Source organism: Sus scrofa, chromosome 18, assembly GCF_000003025.6.
Source record: "Sus scrofa isolate TJ Tabasco breed Duroc chromosome 18, Sscrofa11.1, whole genome shotgun sequence".
NCBI lineage: Eukaryota > Metazoa > Chordata > Mammalia > Artiodactyla > Suidae > Sus > Sus scrofa.
In genome coordinates, this window is record NC_010460.4 from 41,491,445 (window position 1) to 41,514,853 (window position 23,409).

General features: G+C 41.9%; 1 protein-coding gene across 7 annotated transcripts in view; it reads right to left on the reverse strand.

Moving 5' to 3' along the window:
* CCDC129 (coiled-coil domain containing 129) overlaps positions 396-23,409 on the reverse strand; it is a 276,989-nt gene continuing 253,975 nt past the window's right edge. For 3 of the 7 annotated variants that reach the window (XM_021079198.1, XM_013985733.2, XM_021079204.1), the window contains 3 exons: positions 19,466-19,593; positions 18,595-18,706; positions 17,600-17,888 (listed from right to left, as the gene is read on the reverse strand). In XM_021079198.1, the coding sequence (XP_020934857.1) occupies positions 17,601-17,888; positions 18,595-18,706; positions 19,466-19,593 (528 nt within the window). In that variant the 3' untranslated portion in view covers position 17,600. Of the gene's footprint in view, positions 4,950-17,599; positions 17,889-18,594; positions 18,707-19,465; positions 19,594-23,409 lie in introns of those variants that run through there. The other 4 variants (XM_021079202.1, XM_021079203.1, XM_021079201.1 and 1 more) reach the window with 4 other exon arrangements.

Sequence of the window (23,409 nt, forward strand, 5' to 3'; positions counted from 1 at the left end):
CCACATACCTAACACCAATATAAATTCCAAATACGTTAAAAGTTTAAAAAGTACAAACACTAGAAGAAAATGCAGGTGCATATTTTATAACATTTGAATGTGAGAAATCTTTTCACACTAACTGAAGCAGAGGCCATAAAAATCAGTAGTTTATGTAAAATTTAAAAACTGATGGGAGTTCCTGCTGTGGCACAGGGGAAACAAATCTGACTAGGAACCATGACATTGTGGGTTTGATACCTGGCCTCGCTCAGTGGGTTAAGGATCCGGCGTTGCCATGAGCTTTGCTGTAGGTTGCAGACGGGGCTCAATCTGGCACTGCCGTGGCTGTGGCGTAGGCCAGCAGCTGTAGCTCTGATTAGACCCCTGGCCTGGGAACCTCCATATGCCATGGGTGCAGTCCTAAAAAACAAAGAAACAAAAAACAAAAAAAAAAAGAAAAAAATACTGATATAACATAAACACATTTAAACAAATTTATAACTCAAGATCCATCTGCCACATATGTCAAAGATTGAATCTCCTTACCCTATGAAGAATTCTTACATATCAAAGAGAAAGAGATATTTTCTCCTCCCCAGAGACTGAAAACACAAACCAACAACTGCTAGACATATATGAAAAAAAGAACCCTGACCCACAGTCTCTGTAGCAATCAGCCCCAAATGGCCATAAATGGATAATTACTGCCGTTTTCCCTAATTTTTGCCCCAGGTCCAACTCAGGACCAACCAGAGAAAGTTAGCTATGCTCCCCAGACCGATCATATGAACTATCTCCCTTCTGGTTAGTCCATTTCCAGCTTCCCCATGCCAACAACTTTCAATCACGACATTCTCGAAGCCTTTGATTTATTTCACTATAAAGCTTTCCCACGCTTGTGCTTTCACGAGTCACTGCCAAACACAAGTGCTGCTAGCTGACTCCATTGTCATAAGCAGGCTCTGAGGTGAAGAGTGCCTCTGAGTGTTCTCATTTGTGTGCTCTTCACTTATTTCTGCACTCCCAAACATGTACAAAGAATACAAATAGGCAATGAAAACCAAAAAAGAAAAAGAAAGAAGAAAAAAAAAAAAAAGGCAGTCAAAAGTATATGTAAATATCTTTGATCTCACTAATATTCAGGCAAATGCAAATCAAACTCACGTATCAGATTAGTAGAGTTAAAAGAATTACAATGATTTATGAAGAGTGTGAAGTAAGGGTCATTGTTAGTGAGTTTACCTTACTGTTGAGAAGGGGATAGTTTGGCGTAAGGACCCAAAGTTTAAAAATGTTCACATTTTGACCCTGAAATCTCACTTTTATTAATTTAATCTGCCAAAAGTTACCTGTGTACAAAGATACCTATTTGGTAGTTAATAAGAAGGAAACACGAGAAACTATCTATGCCTCCAACACGGGAAATTAGCACTTACATACAATAGGCTGTGGCGCAGCCATTCATGCTTGCAATTGTGTAATTTTTTGGAAGACCATACAGTATATTTCCCTTCTTGGTAATGTTTACCACCGCCCCCGCCCCCAAGCCTTGCCAAGCAGGGTTTTTTTGACATAAACATTTGGCCCGGAGTCGAGGCTTCTTGCCCCAGGAGGTGAGAGAACTGAGAATGCTTAGAACGTAGAAGTCAGAGCTCAGCTTTGAGCATTTGAAAGTCCCTATCAATGTAAAAAGCATAAAAACAGGGCTTTAAGAAACAAAATCCCAAAACTGTTTTTTGGAATTTTTAGGAAATTCCAAAACTGTTTTTTCACAAATCAAGAATCAATCCTTGGACCATGAAAGAATGGAGGTTATGGTAAAAGGAACAGTCCTATCACACAAGCACAAAAGCCCTTGTGGTGTTAGGGACAGCAGAAGCTAAGAAAGATAAGAGAGGGGGAGTAACTTAGTTTCGTGCGGGTTTTGTGCCCTACTTCTGGTGTGCTTGGGTTGAGCTTGCTATATCCCTATGAGCTTGCTGGGATTCCCTGACAGAGGGAGGGGACCCTCAGAGCTAAGGGGCTTGATAGCATGCTTCCCCTCTGGGCTTCTGGGTGACCACCTTATGCATCTGTCCCATGGCTATGTATGGAAGGGGCACGACAGAAATGCCAGCATGGTGGACTTCTGCAGAGAGAGGGCCTGAGACACGTCCCATGACTCCCCACGACCTGGGCATGATGTCGAGGACAGCCAGACATTCCAGTGTGCCCAGTCTAGTGATGAGGGAGGTGGTGCGGAGTGGGGAATGCACAGGAGAGAGCGGACCTCTGAGAACCACGGGACCTGCAAGGCTATCACCATGGCACAGGCAACGAGCGACCAGTAAGGAAAAATGAGACTTTGTCACAGAGGTGGTAAGAGAGTCTCATCGCAGTTTATAGACAAGGCTTGGACCTTGGACCTTGGACCTGCAGTTCTAAAGTTACCTGCATGTCTGCCTTAAAGTGTAGTTTAACAGGATAACAGCTATCAGTTAGAGAGATTAGGAACAAAACTTTTGCAGGGAGATGAACAGGAGTATAAAGAAAAGAACCTGGAAGAAAACTGCACTGAAGCAGGGGCAGGTTTACAATTGATAAACAGGCTCTGAAATGATCCCCAGTGCATGGGTCTGGCTCAATTTTATGGAGAAGTGGGAGTGCGGTAGGTGACTGTAGCCGAAAGACATGGTGTCGAATTACTTATACTTTCTAGGTTGATTGGCTCCTGATGTAGAAGTAACTGGGTCAAGTGGAGAGATAGCTGGGGACCTGCCAGGGGCCGGGAGGAGGGCTGGAGGAGTCCCAGATAAGAGTCACATATTCTGAGGCTGAGCACAGTATTCTGCTGAGCAAACCTCATCTAGGAGAAAAAACTGACAAACTCAAAAGGATGGAAGCTGGAGAAAAGAAGGGGCGTTTTGTATTCTTTTATTTTAAAATTATATTTACTAATCAAACGTTTGTAGGCTGCAATTTAGCCCTGGGGAAAGTGCCCACTGAAAATTGTGTTGAATAGCAGACCTCAAATCTCATTATGTGAGTAACGGTCTAACAAAGCCTGCCTGTTCTTTGCCACCCACTTGAGCCTGCACAATGGAAATAACACTTTAGGCAAGAAGAGAAGTCCAACGCACATGCTGTTTTTCTACAGATGCCCTATTGTTCTTTTTCCAAATACAGCACTGAAGACTGCAGTTTGTTTGTGATGTAGGAAAACCGTTTGGTTGCTGGGAGCTTGGAAATTGGTGTGGGAAGAGTTGTCATGAACAAATTAAGTGGCCTGTTTTACTCTGACATGCTATCTGGAGTGAAAAGGCAGGTTTTTAATATTAATTGGGATAATACTTTCTTTATAAGGGCTAATTAGGTAAGAGTTTAAACTTTTCCTTATGAATAGACTTGGGACCAGTGATGGATGTCTTGTTTGAGATGCTAAAGGTTAACAGTGGGTCACGTATTTTGGCTAGTTGTCTTTTTCTGGAACAACTCCCGAGAATTGTTTTGCTAAATATAAAGTGACCTTGCTGTCTGTTTGATAAAAAGGAGAGAAGAGAAGAGAACAGGAGAGGAGAGGAGAAGGGAGGAGAGGAAGGAGAGGGAGGGAAAGGATGGGAAAGGAAAAGAAAGGAATCTATGACACGTCTTGAGTGCTGCCCAGGCTACTGCAATAGACCCTGGCCGGTCTGCTTCCTCTCACTCCCCCTGAGTCAATTACCCACAAGATGGCCAGACTAATCTTATTAGCATGTATTTACAACCTGTCACTATCCAAATTCTACTTCAAATCCTTCGAGGGCCTCTCGTTACATTCAAATTAAAATTCCAACAGATCTGTCGTGGCTTGAGACCCTTCTGACCTGGTCCCTGCTTCTCCCTCAGCCGGCTGCAGTCTTCCTTTCTCCGTTCCTTGAACAGGGCAGATTCACTCCCCATTCAGGTGCTGTACTTGCTATTTACTTTCTGGAAACACTGCCTCAGGTGTTTGCATGGCTTTTTTCGTTTTGTTTTCGACGCTTCCTTGAAATATAATTCACCTATGATAACGATTAAAGTGAACAGTGTAATGGTTTTTAGTGTATTTACAGAACTGTGCAACCACCATCATAATCTAGTTTCAGAATGTTTTCATCACATTGGCCGTCACTTCCATTCCCCTGCCTCATTCTCCAGCTTTGGACAACCACTAATCTGTATCCTGTCCCTACAGATTTGACAATTCCGGACATTTTATATAAACGAGACCATTAAAATATACGGTCTTTTGTAGCTGTCTTCTTTCACTTAGTATGCTGCTTTTGCAGTTTATCCATGCTGCCCCAATATTCCACCTTTTGTCTATCCATTCATCAACTGATAGAAATTTGTGTTGTTTTCACTTTTTGGTTATTATGAAGATACTTCCATGAACATTCATGCACTAGTCTTTGTGTAACATTTTCATTTCTTGGGTAGACAGAAGTGAAACTGCTGGGCCAAATGGTAACTCTATGCCCAGCATTTTGAGCAACTGACAGTTATTTTCAGAGTGGCTGCACCATTTGACTTTTCTCCTAGCAGTGTCAGAGGGTTCCGGTGTCTCCACATGCTCACACAAATGTATGTGGTTGGCTTTGTTCCCTTATTCTGGTCTGCACCCTGGTGACCGAACTGTTCTACCTTGATGACACAGGACATCATAACCTCTACAGTCACTGTGACGTTATTTTATCGATGACCTCAAAGCATTTATTATTACCTGACATTTCACTGCTTGTGCATATTTATTTACCTGTCCACTATTCTAAAGGGTATGAACTCCCACTCAAGAAGTGCTTCCATTTGATGTATATAGATAAACATATTCAGCAATCCCAGGGGATGGAGTAGGTGGAGAGAAGGAAATTTGACAAATGATTTACCTCTGTGGAGGACTCAGGCAAATTTGAGGAGGCTCAGATGAGAATCCTTCCCCACCACCTCCGCTATTGTATCTAGGGAAAATCCTGAAGGTTAGGGGAAAAAAAAATAAACAATTGGGTAGGATGCTTCTTGTCCATAGTTGTTAGGACCTGCTTTGTCATGCTGCGGTGTTGCTCACCCAACCTCTGTGAGGGTCACCTGACTGCTAAGAAGTACACGTGCTGGGCTTAAATTGGTCAGGGCCAAGGAATTTAATAACTCTCTACCGTGAGACATAAGTTTGTTAAAATCTGATAAAATACTAACGATATCCAATAACAAATTCGAATAATACTTATCCAGTAGAGAAGACAGCCCTTCCCAAATATGATTTATTGCCCTGTAGGACATTAAACAGTCTTTTATTTAAAGTAGAAATTTTATCAAGTATTTGTCTTATATTCATTAAACAAACCCTTCTCGCATTGTCCTTTAACTCTCGTCACTTTACTGGTTCTCTCCTTAACAAGTTCAGCAAAACTTTGACAAATTCTTGCTATGTATTTGAATAGAACATGTCTTTTTTTCTATAATTGTTTGGAAAATAACACCCTTCACACAATTAATTTAGGACTATAGTTTGTATAGAAAAGTTTGATTGCACTAAGAGAAAATTAAATTTGGCATATAGACCTGATTTGGTTTTTTTGGAAAGACATTAATTGCTTTTGAAAGTCAGGTTATTAAGGTATAATTTATACACAGTATTTCACCCGTTTACAGTGTGCAAACCTATGACTTTTGACAAATAGATTTAGCAACATTCCATCACTACAAGCCAACACACAGAACATTTCTATCGCCCCCAAACTCACTTCATGCCCCATTTGTAGTCAATGCCCAGCGTTCCAGATAGCCCCTGACAATGGCTGCTTGGTTTTCTCACCTTATAATTTTGCCTTCTCTAGAATGTTATATGAATGGAGTAACAGAGGATGTAACTTTTCTAGTCTGGGGGGGCTTCGTACAGAAGCAAAATGTGTTTGAGAGTCACCCCTGTTCCTTTTCCTTGCTGAGTGATATTCCATTGCGTGTATACATGAACATCACCAGTGTGTTCACTAATTGATGAACATCTGGATTTCTTCCTAGTTTTGAGAGATTATTTATACACTGCGATAAACATGAATATATGGGGTTTTTGTATATTTGTTTTCATTTCTCTTGGGTAATACCTAGAAGTGGTATTTCTAGGTTGTATCCTAAGGTGTATGCATAATGTTCAAAAATCAGCTACTCTGTTTTCAAAGTGGCTGTACCAGGTTGCATTCCAATTAGGAATGTATGAGAGTTCTAGTTTCCAGTTGCTCTGCATCCTTTCCAGTAGTTGGTATTGTCAGTTTATTAGCAGTAATACCACTATAATAGATGTGTTATGGTATGTCATTTTGGTTTTTTTTTTTTTTAATTGAAGTTTTGTCTTTCTTTTCTTTTTTTTTTCTTTTTGGCAGTGCCTGCAGCATGTGTAAGTTCCCATGCCAGGGATCAAACCTGCGCCATAGCAGTGACCTGAGCTGCTGCAGTGATGATGCTGGACCCTTAACCTGCTGTGCCATAAGGGATCTCCCTACTTCATCTTTCTTAATAGTCTTTTCTCATGGGCTCTTTATCTAACCACATTTTATTTCACTTGAGGTATCTGTTTAAATAGTATGTCTTTTTAAAAGCTTAGATTGTTTGTTTTCTTATTATTGAGTCATGAGAGTGATTTATGTATTTTGGATGCTGGTTATTTATCAGATATGTGTTTTCTAAGTATTTTTCTTCCAGTCTACGGCATGTTTTTTCACTTAACATTTTATTTTTTTTCTTCTTTTTATTTATTCTTTAAAAAATTATTTTAGTTGACTGCTAGTATTACTCTCTCTCTTTTTAAAAGATAAACTTTAATTTTTAGAAACATCTTAGATTTATGGAAAAATTTTGAAGACAGTCCTGAATGTTCCAATATGACCAAACCCAGCTCCCCCTATTATTAACACCTGACATTGGCATGGTATATTTCTTAAAATTAATGAACCAATGTTGATACGTTATTATTAACTGCAGTCCATACTTTACTCGGATTTCCTTAGTGTTTACATGACATTCCTTTTCTGTTCCAGCACTCCATCCAGTACACCACGTTATGCTTAGTCACCCTATTTCCATAGGCTCCTCTTGGCCGTGAGTTTCTGAGACTTCGTTTTGATGTTCTTGACAATTTTGAGAAACACTGATGATACATTTTGTAGAATCTCCTTAAAACGGCATTCTTCTGATGTTCTGTCCTCATGATTAGATTTAGAGATATGGAAGACTGTAGAAGTAAACTGTCATTTTCATCACATCATTTGAGGATATGTGATACCAACACAACTTGGTCACCTGGCTGAGACATAGTTTGTCCAATTTTTCCATTGTAAAGTTATATCTTTTCTCCTCCTTTCTGCACTGTGTTATATAGAAAGATTTTACTATTCACAGTTCACACTTGGGCAGGGAGGAGTTACAGTCCACCCCTTTGAAGACGCAGTATTCACATGCACCATTTGAAGCTCTTCTGCATGGCAGATTTGTCTCTTCTCCCCATTTAGAGATTCATTTTAATCATTTACTTATATCACTGCGGACTCATGGATATTTACTTCATACCTTCAATTGTAATCTAAAATAAACTTACTTTGCTGCTCAAATTGTCCCATCTTTTGCCATTGAGACCTCTTACACTTGGTTCCTGATCCACTTGGCATACCCCTACAGGATTTTTTTTTTCTTTTTATGGTAGCATCTATGGTATATGGAAGGCCCTGGGCCATGGGTTGAATCGGAGCTGCAGCTGTGGCCTATGGCACACCCTTGGCAACACTGGATCTGAGCCACATCGGCAATCTATGCCATAGCTTACAGCAACACCAGATGCTTAATCCACTGAATGAGGCCAGGGATTAAATCTGTGTCATCACAGAGACAATGGTGGGTCCTTAACCCACTGAGCCACAATGGGAATTCCTGTTGGATTGTTTTTGAACATTTTCTTCCTTTCTGGCATTAAAAGCTGCCTAGGCTAATCTTGTATATTTCCTATACAATAATCTTGTATATTTCCAGCCACAGAGCCATTTCTTAAGTAGTCCTGTTTTCTTTAATTAGAGAGTGATATCAGACACTAAGCTCTAAGTGCTAGATGGGATTGTTGCTATTGCAGTGTTCTTCTCCTCAGCTGACAGGGCAAGAAAATATTGTATATTTTCATCTACATTTGTGAGGGATATTGACTGGCAGTTTTTCTCTTGGAATGCCTCCTAGAAATTTTGATATCAGATTATAAAATCAATATAGAAAAAAATTAAAAACCTGTAATACATGTAAACAAAAATAATGTTCTCCCAAGCTCTGTCACAGGGAGACATTCCTATCTCTCCTTGGAATCAAGCTGGAGGTTGTTTCTCATTGAATGTCAAGTTTCTTGGTTGCCCTGTGATCTCAACTGTCTGATGGGTTTACAAAAATTATGATTTTTATCTGGCTTTCCTTGTTAACTGAGAGTTATCCAGCTTTATACATTCTAGGAAGAAAAAGATCTCTCAAAGGTTAATCTCTAATGCAGCTAGCTATTTTTGAATTTAGACATTTCATGGGAAAATGAGTCACAATCCAGGGAATAAGTTCCTCCACATTCCAATTCTGTACTCCACTCACAAGACTACTGCAGAGGGCTGAAGGATTTAGGGTAACCCCAGGGTACAGATCAAGACTGAATAATGAAGACATGGAGGAGGTGGTGGATCCTTGGGTGATAGCAACATCTGCAGGAAATGTATGTGATTTCCTGAAAAAAATTGGTGGAAATTCTCATAAAAAAAGGTTTGAAGGCAGGTGAGCAAGGAGATCCCTGGAAAGCACCCAATGAAGGAACCACCTAAGAAGTGCCTAACTTGTGAGGTGCTTCTCCTTTGGACTAGAAGAAAACTCAAATTCAGCATGCATGTTATAATTATTTCCCTGCAAATATAATGCCTTATAGATTACTTACACCAGTAGCTCTCAACCCAGGGTACCTATTAAAATTGTTTAGAGCTCTTTTATAAAATGCCAATGCCCAAGCCCCATCCTAAACCAATTATATAAAATTTTCTATTTTTTTCATAGGCAATGGTAACTTTTTGAAAATTCTCAGATTAATTTTAATAGGCATTCAGATTTGAGACTCACTAACCTAGATACTTTATTACAATCTGAAAATTCATAAAAGCATGGGGTCCAAAGGTAAAGGAAACCTGTTTGTACAAAATCCTGATTCAAAGTCCTTGGGAGGAAGTCACTTTACAATAAGGTAGTGAATTCCATGTGCTGGTGAAGCAAGCAGGGGCCTAGAGTGAAGGAGAAATCTTTGAGATGGATAATGTAATTTGGAATCAGTTTTGTGGTGCTGTAACCAAGGGGAAACTCCTCTAATGTGAAAGGAGATGTGACTCTGAAGTAAGAGGAAGAACACTGTTATTTGGATTGGATTAACTTCATTAAAGACTTGCTGTGTTGTCCTAATATTTTTTTTTCCTCAATTTCCCCACTGTCTGATACAAATGAGGATCTCAGGCCCAGAAATTCTGCTGTTAATTGGGAATTTTTGAAAAGCATAAACAAATAAGTGGCACAGATTATTAGCTATAGGTGTTTTCCCCCCGAGACTAAAAATTCTTTGGACTGTGTCTAATTTTTGTTTATCCTATGTTTATTAGTATTGATATACTGATTAGCTAATTAATTCTCTTGTCTACTCATTCATCAAATTCTTTTATGAACATGACAGGCAGTGTTTTAGACCTGGAGATATGATATGGAAAGATGACAGACAAGTCTCTTCCTCATAAAGCTAACATTCTAATAAGATAGACAGCTGCTCAACAAACAAAGTAATAAAAATCCAGATAATACATGCCATGGAGAAAACAAAGATGTAAGTGGATAAAGACTATATGGAGACGTGTGGGGGAAGAAGCTCTATTTTGGATATGGCTGTCATGGGAAGCCTTTCTGAAGAGGGTAAATTTGAACAAAGTTTTAAATGAGAAGATACTAACCATAGGACTATCTAGGGAAAGTGGAACAGCAAAAGTAAAGATGGAACAGCCAGGGAAAGACCCCTGAAGTGAGAATGACCTTAGTATGCTGGGGAATTAGCAAAAAGATCCATGAAGTTGCATCATAGCGAAGGAGGAGAGAATGGTATGAAATGGGGTCATGGAGGTTGGCAGGACTGGGTCATGCACAGCTTTGTAGATCTTGGGGAGGAACTGGGATTTAATTATAAATGTGCTGAGAAGCCATTGGAGATACTTATGCAGAGAAGCAATCTATCTACTTTATGTTTTTAAAAGACCACTCTGGTTAGTGAGTAGAAAGTGGATAACTTTTTTTTTTGTCTTTTCTAGGGACGCTCCTGCGGCACATGGAGGTTCCCAGGCGAGGGGTTGAATCGGAGTTGTAGCCACTGGCCTACACCACAGCCAAGGCAACTCGGGATCTGAGCCGCATCTGCAACCTACACTACAGATCACCGCAACGCCGGATGCTGAACCCACTGAGCAAGGCCAGGGATCGAACCCACAACCTCATGGTTCCTAGTCGGATTCGTTAACCACTGCGCCACGACGGGAACTCCGAAAGTGGATAACTTTAAGAAGAAATTAAATATTATGACACTCCATTATGAGCCTGAAGGTCTTGGTTAGGGGAGGTGGGTTGAGTACTCCAAGACACAGAATGGAAAAATACTTCACTCATCCACAGCCCTTGGATATTACCATGATCTAAAAGGACTCAATTAATCTCTTTGAAGAGAAAGGTTCCTTTGAGAGACAATTCCGCAGTCCCATGTTGTTGGCAAGAGTTTACAAAACACCCTTCCTTCAAACCACCTCAGACATGGCCATCCAGGAGGATTGAGGTACTGCATCTTAATTGCTGTCATCATAAACAGTTGCATCTGGTTGCTGGAGAGCCAGACACTGAGTCTGTATTCTCTATCTATGGTAACTGGAACATCATTTTCTATTACGTTCTATTTTATTCTGACAGACAAATGATTAATTAGCACAATCAGCATCTCTCCTTGAAAATGGCCATGGATCAGTGTGTTCCCTTCCATCACGTAATTGAATCAGGGCCCACCCACCTGTTTCCACTTCCTTTAAACAAACCAACACAAAGCAGTATTAAATGTCAACGTGCCTTGTGCATAAGTACATCTTTAAACTTGACCTAATCAATGCTGAAAGCCGGGAAAACATGCTTGCAGAGAAAACTGCTGCCTGATCCTCACATGTAATCAGAGTATGTGCAGCTGTGGCCCCACTCATGGCTGTATTGTAGAGTGATTCAGAGTTTGGTTCTAGAGACAGACCAGTCTACGATCATAACCTGATTTTCCAGCTGTGTGACACAGAGTGATTCACGTAACACCTGTTAAGTCTCTATTTCTCATCTCTAAAATGGGAATAATTATGTTTATCACAAATATTTCCTCTTTTTCTATATGTAAATCATGCACATAAAAAGCTTAGGACAGTATTTAGCACATAGTAAGAAAGTGCTAGCATTTTTTTTTTTTTTACTATGGTAAGATAATATTAAAAACAATTAGTTTGGAAAATTTCAGTTCTGGTTAAGACAGGGTAAGTGCCTGCTACCCTCGCTTTTCCACGAATTACAACTAAAAGACCTGAATAGACTATATGAAGCAACTATCTGAGAACTCTGAAAAGTATGTAACAGCAGATTAACTGGGGAGAATAAAAACAAAGAACAAAACCTATGAAGATGAGTTCCTGCTTCTTTCCTCTCATATTTCCTGGCACAGATTCTAGGGATGCCTAAATTGTACAACAGATACTAAGAGAAAATGCTGCAAGAAAAGTCCTCTCTCTTGGGCCAGAGGGCTGGGAGCGGGGCCCTTAGGAAAGAAAGATCTTTTACCTCTTTCAGCCCTACTTCAGTCATGCCCAAGTAATGAAGTGGTATTCCCAAGGCAGTGGCAATTGCAACAGTAGTGGAGGTGGCATCACGGGTAGCAGCTATAGCAGCAGGGGCTCTGTAGGCTCTCTTCTCTTGCTACTTTGCCCTGAGGTGGTTCCAGTTTCAGGAAGTTCATTATCATACCTGGATGTTAAACCACGGTTTTCTAGGCAGAGCCATGAAAAGGAGCCCACTGGAGGCAGAGAATGTGGCGGGGGGGGGGGGGGTTCACAAAGAGGACATAGCTGGAGAAAGGGATCCTTTAAACCTGCATATAAAGTGTTGAGCTCATCATGAGTTGTGCATGCATAGAACTTGATCATAAGCAACAGAGCAAAGCCTTTGAGAACTGAACTACAATGTAGACCACCACCCAGATCTCAGACCAAGCCCTGGATGGTGTATTCATAAGTAGGCTGGATGGGACGGAAAGGTTAGGAATACTAAATTGACATTAGAGCCACAGCCCGCAGGTAAGACAGGACTGTGGTCTGAAAATATCCAGGATACAATCCAAAGTTACTTGACATACAAAAACAAAACAAAACAAAACAAAACCAAACAAACAACAACAACAACAAAACAACCAGGAAAATGTTAACAATCTTCACGGGAAAAGTAATCAACAAATGCAAGCTCCAAGATGACACAATTGGGGTGATTCACAGAGGAAGCATCTCATACGAAATTTCTGGTGTATTAATGTTTGAAAATTAGACTACTAAAGACTAGGAGTTCCCATCGTGGCTCAGTGGTTAAGGAATCTGACTGGGAACCATGAGGTTTTGGGTTCAATCCCTGGCCTTGCTCAGTGGGTTAAGGATCCAGCGTTGCCGTGAGCTGCGGTGTAGGTCGCAGACGTGGCTTGGATCTGGTGTTGCTGTGGCTCTGGCGTAGGCTGGCGGCTATAGCTCCTATTACACCCCTAGCCTGGGAACCTCCATATGCTGTGGGTGTGGCCCTAGAAAAATACAAAAAAAAAAAAAAAAAAAAAAAGACTGAATCTTGGGTTAGAGAAAGGTGCCACAAATATTTTGGCTTCTGTCTCTGTTCTCTGATTTTCAAGAAAGGTAATTTGACATCATTTAAAATAATTCATAATCTCTGAAAATTATGGCTGTTCTCTGTTGTTCAAATTAAAATTTGAAATTAGGGGAGTTCCTGTCGTGGCGCAGTGGTTAACGAATCCGACTAGGAACCATGAGGTTGCGGGTTCGATCCCTGCCCTTGCTCAGTGGGTTAAGGATCCGGCGTTGCCGTGAGCTGTGGGGTGGGTTGCAGACGCGGCTCAGATCCTGCGTTGCTGTGGCTCTGGCATAGGCTGGTGGCTACAGCTCCGATTCGACCCCTAGCCTGGGAACCTCCATATGCCGCGGGAGTGGCCCAAGAAATGCCAAAAAAAAAAAAAAAAAAAAAAAAAATTTGAAATTAGGTATGCAACTCACCATCTCACAATAAAACACGTGAAAACTTTTCTTCTCAAAAAGAAAATTCTTTTATCCTTTAATCTATGCACACATCTCCTATTTTATTTGACCACTGTTACACCACAGAAACTATTTCTCAACAAAGAATAAACAGCATATTAGATCAGATTTTCAAGTCATTGGAAAGTCTTCTGATTTTATTTTTTTCTACTTTAGCAGAATGATTTCCTTTTGAAGAAAAGAGAACTGTGGCCCTGCCGAGAAGAATTCACATACAAGGGAATATCTGCTAAATGAAATCCAATGGGATTGTGGGGGAATGTTTTTTCTGTGTACGGAAGGATGGAATTCCTTGTACAAGTCTATACAGCCTATGTACACGCTGTGGTCCGGAGCAACCGTCAAGGTTTTATTCTTTCGTCTCCATTGTACAATCTGGGTCTTTACTCATGCATAACGAAACCAAGGAAAATATGTGACTTGGGTTTCCAAGGATTGTTTTCAACTCAGTTTTCTCTACTCAAAGCTTTTCATTTGGAATACCAAAATGGAATCTAGATGGAATAAAATTAATACAAAAAGGGACCTCTTTTGAGGTAGAAGAGGTCAAACTGTTCCCTTGCCGATTTCTAAATTTGAAAATGATCACGTGGTTTCATTTTACTTTTTTCTTCTTTTCCACTGAAATGAAATGACTCCAACCCTGAGTTGGGTGTCACAATTAAAAGGTTTTCTATGTTATTAACTTTCTACAAATATTTACTGCAATTATCTTGATTTCAAATATGTGGTTGGGATTTTCCTGAATAAAATCAGCTTGGATAGGTACCCTTTTAAAGAGTTTGGAACTGGAAAACAGAAATCATTCAGGGGCTGCACAGGAACTCTTGCCCTTCTTCATGGCTGTGGGACAAGCAGCCATAAGCTAATAAGAATTGCGAGGATGGTAGGTCTCTGAGGAGTCTTTTTTTTTTTTTTTTTTTTGCTTTTTAGGGCCGCATTTGTGGCATATGGAGGTTCCCAGGCTAGGGGTCCAAGTGGAGCTATAGGTGCCAGCCTATACCACAGCCACAGCAATGCCAGATCTGAGTCGCGTCTGCAACCTACACCACAGCTCCTGGCAACGCCAGACCCTTTACCCACTAAGTGAGGCCAGGGATGGAACCTGCAACCTCGTGGTTCCTAGTCGGACTGATTTCCGCTGCACCACAATGGGAACTCCCCTGAGGAGTCTTTGTGGAGAAAGCCATCTCTTTGTATGAAAGCAACTCCAGAACCCGTATTTGATTGCAGGAGTCACATACTAGCATAGTACAGCCCTTTTCAAAATTTTCTATAGGAACGAGATCTTTTTTAAAAAAGGAAAATCTCTGCTAAAGCTAAAAAGATAATACAGACAGAAGCAGGACTACTTTGGTTAATGTGGACAAGTCAGTGGGCTCCACATAAGCCCGAAGGCTTGGCAGAGCCACAGTGGAGAACCACTGGCAAAACAAGGAATCAAAGTCAATTCAATCCCTTACTAGTTGTCGGAACTTAGATGATTTACAGTCTTTTCGAGCATGTGTGTACACAGTCATGCGTGCGTATGTGTATTAATTCCTGCCTCTCAGGATTGTTGTGAATGTAAGTGATAATGCACACAAAGTGCTTAGGCAGTTACCTGGCATGTAAGGAGATACTCAAAAATTGCCTCTACTCTAATTACTATTAATTATCATCCTAATCGTACTGAGCCATACTCAGTGTGGACTCATACTACAACCACATTCCAGGCCTGCCTATAGGGCTATATACACATTAACTCTATTGTACAGATGATGGCACCGAGGCTTAGAAAGGTTAAGTAGTTTACTCAACACAAATAGTGGAGCTGGACTTAAGCTTAAAATCCTGGATTTTAAGAGATTTTAAACCAAGCTTGAGCCCTTTACCCCAGTGTGCAGTTGCTTCTCATTAATAAGTACTGGACTGAGTGTGAACCTGTGTAGGTCATTCTTTCCATGTATTAGTTTCCTCATCATTCACATTGGGAATATTTCTCTTAATATCAAGAGGCTCAAGTGAGGGCAAGTGTGTCATGGCACAAGCAAAAGATTCTATTTTTGTATAAGCAAATGGCAACTCGAATGGTCAGTCCCTTTCATGCAGTTTGATCACATGAACTAACCACCACCAAATCTTCCTTTCCATCTGCTTTGTTTGGAAGCGATTTGGGTCAAAAATATGTCTGAATCTGACCAAAACTTCAGAACCCCAAAATGGAATCTGCTTTAGCATTAAGCTTGATTCTCAGAAAAAAAAAAAAAAAATTGTCCATGCTTAATGAGCAGTTTTGCTGTGGGCTGCTTTTGAGAAAAAGAGATTGTCATATAAGTAGCTGTTTGTGAATCACACTGAAATGAAAAGACAGATACTGAGTGAGACCCTTCCAGGTGAAACTATCTTGTTGAGAGTAGAAAATTCTGGATAGGGATTCTGGAGAGAGTGGGGAACTGGGTCTCTAGAGTGAGTGTGTACAGAACGATGGCACAGAGAGAGAAAAGAAGAGAATTAAGGACAGAAAGGGGACGTCCATACTCCAAGGAAGTACAGTCCGCAGAGGAAACTGCAGGATGGCTGAAGGGTAAGAGGGCTTCGCTGAAGCCGCAGGGTTTCTGAAAAGCAAGGAGGATGAAGAATGGAAACAGGCTGTGAGATGGGTTCTGGGAATGGGTAGTTTAAAAAGAAATAGCTCTTAGTTTCCTGGCTAGGGAGTGACCACCACCTGCCCACCTTACACAGATGGTAAACCTCCCTCAAGGCAGTGCTTCTCCACCAAGTTTTTCTGACTGCTCCATTCTTCACGCGTTTCTCCTCCCTTACAATTCCTGCAGGACTCAGAGACTGCCGGGGCACGCAGCCCGGGGGCAACCTCCCTGCATCTCACTGGGAGGGGCTCTGCAAGCCCCCGGCTGGATGCAAGCCACCTGGGTGGCTCTGCTTCTCCCTCAGGGATTACACCAGCTGCCTTCCAATGGGAGCTCTGCCCAGTGGCAGAAGTCCCCAGGGATGCCTTCTCCACCAGGCAGTCAGCGTGACGCTTTAAACAGATCATATGACAACTCTGCTTAAAACCTACGGTGGGGTGGATTTCCATCACACCCGGGCCCCCAGACTCCAGCCCGCTGTCATCCTGAAGGCCCATTTCTCAAGACCTCCTCTCAGTTCACCCCCCATCACTCACCCACTCAGCGACGCTGGCTGTGTTTTGGGGCTCAGAGTCTTTAAACTTCCCATTCCTTCTGCTTCGGTGCTCTTTCCCCAGAATTTCACCCGGCTTCTTCTTCCTCGCCCTCCAGGTCTTACCCAAATAGCTTCCCTTTAGCAAGGCTGACCCCTCGGATGAATGTGGTATGTTCTTCCCCCCACATCACCCTCTACAGTGTTGTCACGCTGTTTGTGCTGTGGCAAAAAGTACACGCTTGATCCTATTTGTTGTTGTAGTTGTTTCTCAATCTTCATCCACCTCTTTTGGAGGAGAAGCTGCCTCCTTCACAGCTCTGTCTCCAGCACACGAGGAGTTCCTGGCACCTGGTAGGTGCCGTGTCCATGCATCTGGCTCACCGACTGAATCAAGGCTTTTGGAGAATCTAGTGCCTCTGAGGCCTGGATCTTCTTTCCTCCTTCTGTTGTCACTTCCCCGGGCCCTCCTACTATGCTGATCTAAATCAGACTCCCTGTTAGATTCTCTTTCATAAAACTCTGTTATTTCCTCCAAAGCACTTTTACACTTTTCAAATTCATACCTATTTATGTGTTCACATTCTACCTCCTCCAGTGGCTGTAAGTTTCAGCCAAGCATATATACCATATATATATACCCTGAGATATATATATCTTGGCCAGCACACCCTACGCCAGGAACATAGTTGGCGCTCACTTATTCTGTATTGAATGTGTATTAAAATATTCCTCCCAGGTTTAACCATAGGGTAGAATAGTAAAAAAAAAAAATAGCTGATGAAGGATTGATAGAAACTTCTCCTTGGAGATCCTGCTGAATAGCATTGAGAACTTTGTCTAGATACTCATGTTGCAACAGAAGAAAGGCTGGGGGAAAAATGTAATTGTAATGTATACATGTAAGGATAACCTGATCCCCTTGCTGTACAGTGGGAAAATAAAAAAAAAAAAAGAAAGAAACTTCTCCTTGGGGAAAATTTAGATATTCCTGCTGTAGTCAGAAAGTGCTCTTACGTCTTACAGGAAGATCATCAAACTCACTCTGATTTAGAGGAAAACATTTGTATTCTTTTCTCCAACAGGACAACTTGACAGAGAGGACAGATCTAACCCTGACTGTGCTTCTGGAGGAGACATCCTGGGGCTTCTCCCCAAGGTGGGCGGAGGAAAGACAGCCAAAGGGGTCACACCTGAGCAAGGAGCCTGCTGGCCATCACTGGGAGGAAAGGCAGCCCCAGACGCCCATGAAGTCTGGCCATTCTTTTCTTCTGTCCAGCTATGTCGATGCAGATTTGTATGGCTTTCAGGTGGGTCTTCTGTAAGAAGCTCAAGCTGCTAAAAGGAAAACAAGAATGCTAAATGTGGATAACTTACCATATTTACACCAGGGAGGCAACTCAGACTTGTGGGATTGGCATAGATGGGTGGAGAATTCTCTAGAGTGGGCTCTGGGAGATGGCAACAGATTCTGACAGTGACTTAGCCCTTGTTAGGTCAAAAGCTGTGTTTCTTATTTGGAAAATGGGCTAATGATACTTACCTCTCTCTTTTTTTTTTTTTTGCTTTTTAGGGCCATACCTGCGGCATATGGAAGTTCCCAGACTATGGGTCGAATGGGAGCTGTAGCCACTGGCGTGTACCACAGCAACGCAAGATCCGAACTGCGTTTGTCTCCTACACCACAGCTCACGGCAATGCCAGATCCCTAACCCACTGAGTGAGGACACTGATCAAACCGCATCCTCATGGACCCTAGTTGGGTTCATTACGGCTGCGCCATGACTGGAACTCCTGATACTGACCTCTTACTTACAATGCAGAGGACAAGATCAGCATGGGGGTTAGGTGACCTGAATTCTAAGCCTAGATGACCATCAGCTAGCTGTGTGCCCCTCTGAGGCTTCCATTTCTCTATACTTAAAATGAAGGTGCTGGCACCTAATCTTAGGATCTGGAATGAATGCATACTCAGGTTTCTCATTTAATGCACCTCAGCTACGGGGGGCAGGATCTAGCGAAACCCCGTACCCCATCTGCATACCAAGAGAATCCCTTCTCGGATTTGCTGAGCCCGGTCTCCCAACTGAAACTCCAGCTCCTCCACCTCCTGCCGCAAGGCCTCCCGTAATGTTTGCAGTTGCTCAGCCTCCTCCCTGCAGGTAAATAATAGGAAACAAATGTCACAGTCACCTCCAGGTGCAGTCTCCCATTGCCCCTTTCAAAATGTAGGTCGCTCCTTAGACATGTCTTAAAAAAGAATGTCCCTCCCTTATTTGTATCAGTTGCAGGTGTAAGTGTATTACTAGGGCAGGTTTCTTTTTTTTTAAACATCTCTATTGCTGCATCATTTACGTACTGTCAAGTTTACCTCTTTTAAGAGTACAAGTCAATGATTTTTAGTAAATCTGCCAACTGGGTAACTATCACACCCCCATTCAGTTCTGGAACACTTCCACCTCACCAGTAAGAAACCTCGTGCCCCTTCAGAGTTAATCCCTATTCCTACTCCCCACCCCAGGCAATGACTAATCTACTTTTGGGACACACACTTTTAATCCATGTGAAAATAGTGCAGATTTTCAAAACTCTTAACAACCGCCAATATTTGTATTTGCATGAGCCCTATTCATATTGATTAAAGATACCCTGCTGGCTTAGCCTCCTCTTCCCAGCTGCTGCCCATTTTCTGACCTCAAATAGCCCTGGCCTGGAAGAGGAAGTGTTGCTCTCTGGCAAATGGCTTTCACAGACTCCCACTGAGAAAGCAAGAATGAGAACTGCAAAGCAAAGCAAAGCTGGCCAATTTCTCATTAGCCCTGCTCCCTGGTGCTCATCTGTCCTGCCCTGATTACCTTTCCTTGCTCCAGGTGTGCAGGCTGGTACTTACTTTTATGGCTCCCTTAGAGAATTACCTTTCCTCCTCTGACATGTCCCTGGAAAAGAGCGCCTGTTGTCCTCTAAGGTGCTGCTCGATTTCTTCTAAATGCTCCCGGAAACTCTGGCAAACCATCTTCATTGTTTCCATCTCATGGACTGTGCACTGAGAACAATTAGAAAGAGCTGAGAAGGAAAGCCATTCGGAGTCACTGCAAGAGTGCGCCACAGTGGCACCTGCCTTCCCACCTGGGCTTACCTGTTTGCGTTGAAGCCCTGCTGCTACCCTGTGGGAAAGAGAATAGGGGAAGCCCAGCCTTTGGCTTCTCCAAGCAACCAGAGGCAGTTCAGGCTAGGACAGGAGGCAGCCCTTGTTGGATGGCCCTTGCAGACATCACGTCCCAGAGACAGGAAGACAGTGTGGGAGACTAGGTGATGCAGAGATGCAAGGATGGAGACAAGAGAAGAGGGGAAGGGTCTGACTAGTGCAGGCTTGTGCTTAGAAAAGCTGAGTCTTGCTTAATCTTGTTTAACTTTGGTGCTGAGCATTGCCTCACTTTGAAGCTCAATAACACTGAACACATCTGTTCCCATGGTATGTGTCTGATTAGAGTAAGTCTGCTTAGAATATTTTTTATGAGTCTTAGCTCTGCTGGATCAGCCCCGCCCAGCTAACAAGCCCATTCGGAGTGAGGCAAAGACTACACATTCCATCCTCCATGGACTGGAATCTAGAATTGAACTGTCTATCCTCCCAATCCTGTTCCCCATTGCTCCCGATGTGAATCGTTCTTTAAATCTTACCTTCTCCGTATGACAGTGTCGTTGCCTTGACTGCCTTATTTAAATACTTTCTTGCAGCCACGAAGTCCAGCCTATTTGTCAGGCACTCTGTTGATCTGCTGATTCTCACTAGCTATCCCCTGTGTTCTCCAGCCCAGGCTGGATTATGCTTTGAATAGATCCATGACCCAGAACCCCAGAATCTCTACCCATCTGACTTTCAGTAATATATATACATACACACACACACATAATATATATAATGATACACATATATCTGTTTTAATTTGGCTTTTTAGGGCCACACCTGTGGCATATGGAGGTTCCCAGGCTAGGGGTTGAATCGGAGCTATAGCTGCTGGCTTACACCACAGCCATAGCAACACAAGATCCGAGCCATGTCTGTGACCTACACCACAGCTCAGGGCAAAGCCGGATCCTTAATCCACTGAACGAGGCCAGGGACTGAACCCTCATCCTCATGGATCCTGGTTGGGTTCGTTAACCGCTGAGCAGCAAAGGGAACTCCTGACTTTGAGTAATATTAATGATAGTTGGACACTAATGCTATCTCTACCAGGCCCACCGGTTTGGGCTGCCACTCTGGTTAGTGTGGCTATCTCGTCCCCCTTTATTCATATTAATAGGATTCTAATATCTTCGGGGCATCAAAGTGTCTAACCAAAAAACTGCATTTCAGTATCCTTTGCAGATAGGACAGCAATGAGATGGAAGTGAAGAGCCTGGAGTTGCGCTTCTGGGAAGCTCTTTAAAGGAAACTCATTTCAGGGGTAGACCTCTTTTAAGCTTTCTTCTTCTTCCTCCTTTCACAGAGACTAATTTTACAGCTCTGTTTAATTCCTCCCCCTCTTATTTCTAGGAAGTCCCAGATTTTTACCCTTCTCTCCAAAACAACATGGCTGAGATCTTGCCAGCTTGAAGGCTATTTTTACCGGGATTGTCATAACATAGATCCTTCTGGAAGAGTGATATTTCATCATTTTGTTCTGAGAGTTTGGTTTTTGACTCTCTCCTGTCATTTTTATATCTCTGCAATTATTTTTGCTTCAATCGTGAAGTGTATTTAAACCAGGTAGAGGAATATTTATTTGAAGGTTATTGATGTTGGCGAGAGTGCTTAAAAGGTGACTACAGTATGGCTCTTAAAACTAGAACAGATCTTAGAGACCATGGAAGACTTCTATTAATATGTAAGTGTTTTGACACAGAGAGCGAACTTGTCTGAGATTAAAAAAAAAAACGGTAGATTTCAAACCCAAGTCTCCTGCTTTCTTTCTTTTCTTCTCAAGATCTAGCTGAGGCACAGCAGACTATAGTATAGCTGATCACGTGAATATGTTATTTGTCCCTAAGGAATGAGTCCATTGGTCTTAGTAGATGCTTGCAAAGTGACCAAGTTCTAGGGGCAGCCAGGCCAGAGCCATTGAAATGTGGTGCTCAGGTAGGCTGAACACTATACACACTGAATTTTCTGCTTCATCTAGACATTTAGGGGTTACCCTTTCTCATTGAGGGTATGGGGGCTGGGATTTAGGAGTAAATGAATGGTGGTTTTAAGGGAGTGATATAGAAGATTCCAAAATGCTGCCATCTTCTGGCCATTTGGAAACACTACAAGCACATTTCAGCTCCAGAACGAAATCCAAAACAGACACAGAATAGTTTCAGAAAAAAGGAAAACTTAGGCAAAAAGAAGGGGCGGGGGGAAAAAGAGACTGTTTAGAACTCTTTTTTCTAATATAAGGGTTAGGTTGTAACTCAAATACAATGCAAGCTCTACTCTACTGACCCAGGCTGTTCATTAAAACAAACCTGAACTTCAACGATAAGGGCAACAACATTAACCCTTCACTTTTTAAAATTTTTTTTTTATTTTTAGGGCCGCCCCTGCAGCATATGGAGGTCCCCGGCCTAAGCATCAAAACAGAGCTGCAGCTGCCGGCCCATGCCACAGTCCCAGCAACACAGGATCCAAGCTGCGTCTGTGACCTACACCACAGCTCACGGCAATGCCAGATCCCCAACCCACTGAGTGAGGCTAGGGATCGAACCTACATCTTCATGGATACTAGTCAGATTTGTTTCCACTGTGCCATAACAGGAACTCCAACCCTTCACTTTTAAATTGGCTTGTATTACTATTTAAAATTTGTGTGATTTTTTTTCTTTAAATACAAGTTGTAAACACTATAGAATAATTTTCTAATAGCTAAAACTCTTATTTCGGAAACATCTGATTTTCTTTTCTGGGATTTTTTTTTTTGAATCAACAAATGATTTTGAAGAATTCACTTCTATATAACAGTTTAGTCACATTAACAAACGATTATCTTAGGTAACCCACAAGACCACAAAAATAGCATTTTCTAATTAGCCAATGTTTCTCTGCCCTGTCACATACTTCTGCGTAAGGGGGTTAGATGGGGATTGTTTTCTGAGTCCTTTTTACCTAAAACTGCTCTTTAACACTTGCTTGGAACTCCGCTGACATGTAAGAAATGCTATCTATCTCTGCCTGTGATCTTTGGTCTAAGACCTATTTTCTAGGTAATTTTTTTCACAAATAATTATTCTAAGCGTAACTAGCACCTGGCATCTAACGCAGACCACTTTTCCTTCAGAATATTTTTTAGGCCTTACGAACCCAGGCTCACGCACTGTAGATGCTTTTTCTCTTTGTTCTGTAGTGTAAGTTGCCTCCTCTTATGGATGAATGCAATGCCTTGTTTTTACTTTTCTGCACGTCTGCGTGTGTGTACACATGCATTGTGAGTACATATACACATGTGTGTGCACATTTTAATTTCCTTTGAGTATGTCTGCGGCTCCTTAGATCTAAATAAAGAGAAATGCATCGTCATCTAGTAAAATCCTATATAGCATGTGTTTCAGGAGGAGTATAATGCCACATCAATTTGATATAAGCCACCATTTGGGGGGTATAATTCTAAATTTTAAGAGGAGAGAAGGCTAGGGCGATATGAGACAAGGTATGAGAAGACATGAATGGGTGTGTGTACACTCATTGAAACTTCCAAGCCTGCCACTGTGAAGATAGACATTGTGCATAATGGGCCACAAACCCCTGTATTTTCTGCAGAAGTGCTGATATGTCACAGAATCAAATCAAGACTAACTTCTCTTTCCAGTTGCCAGATCTCTCCACACAGCTGGGGCT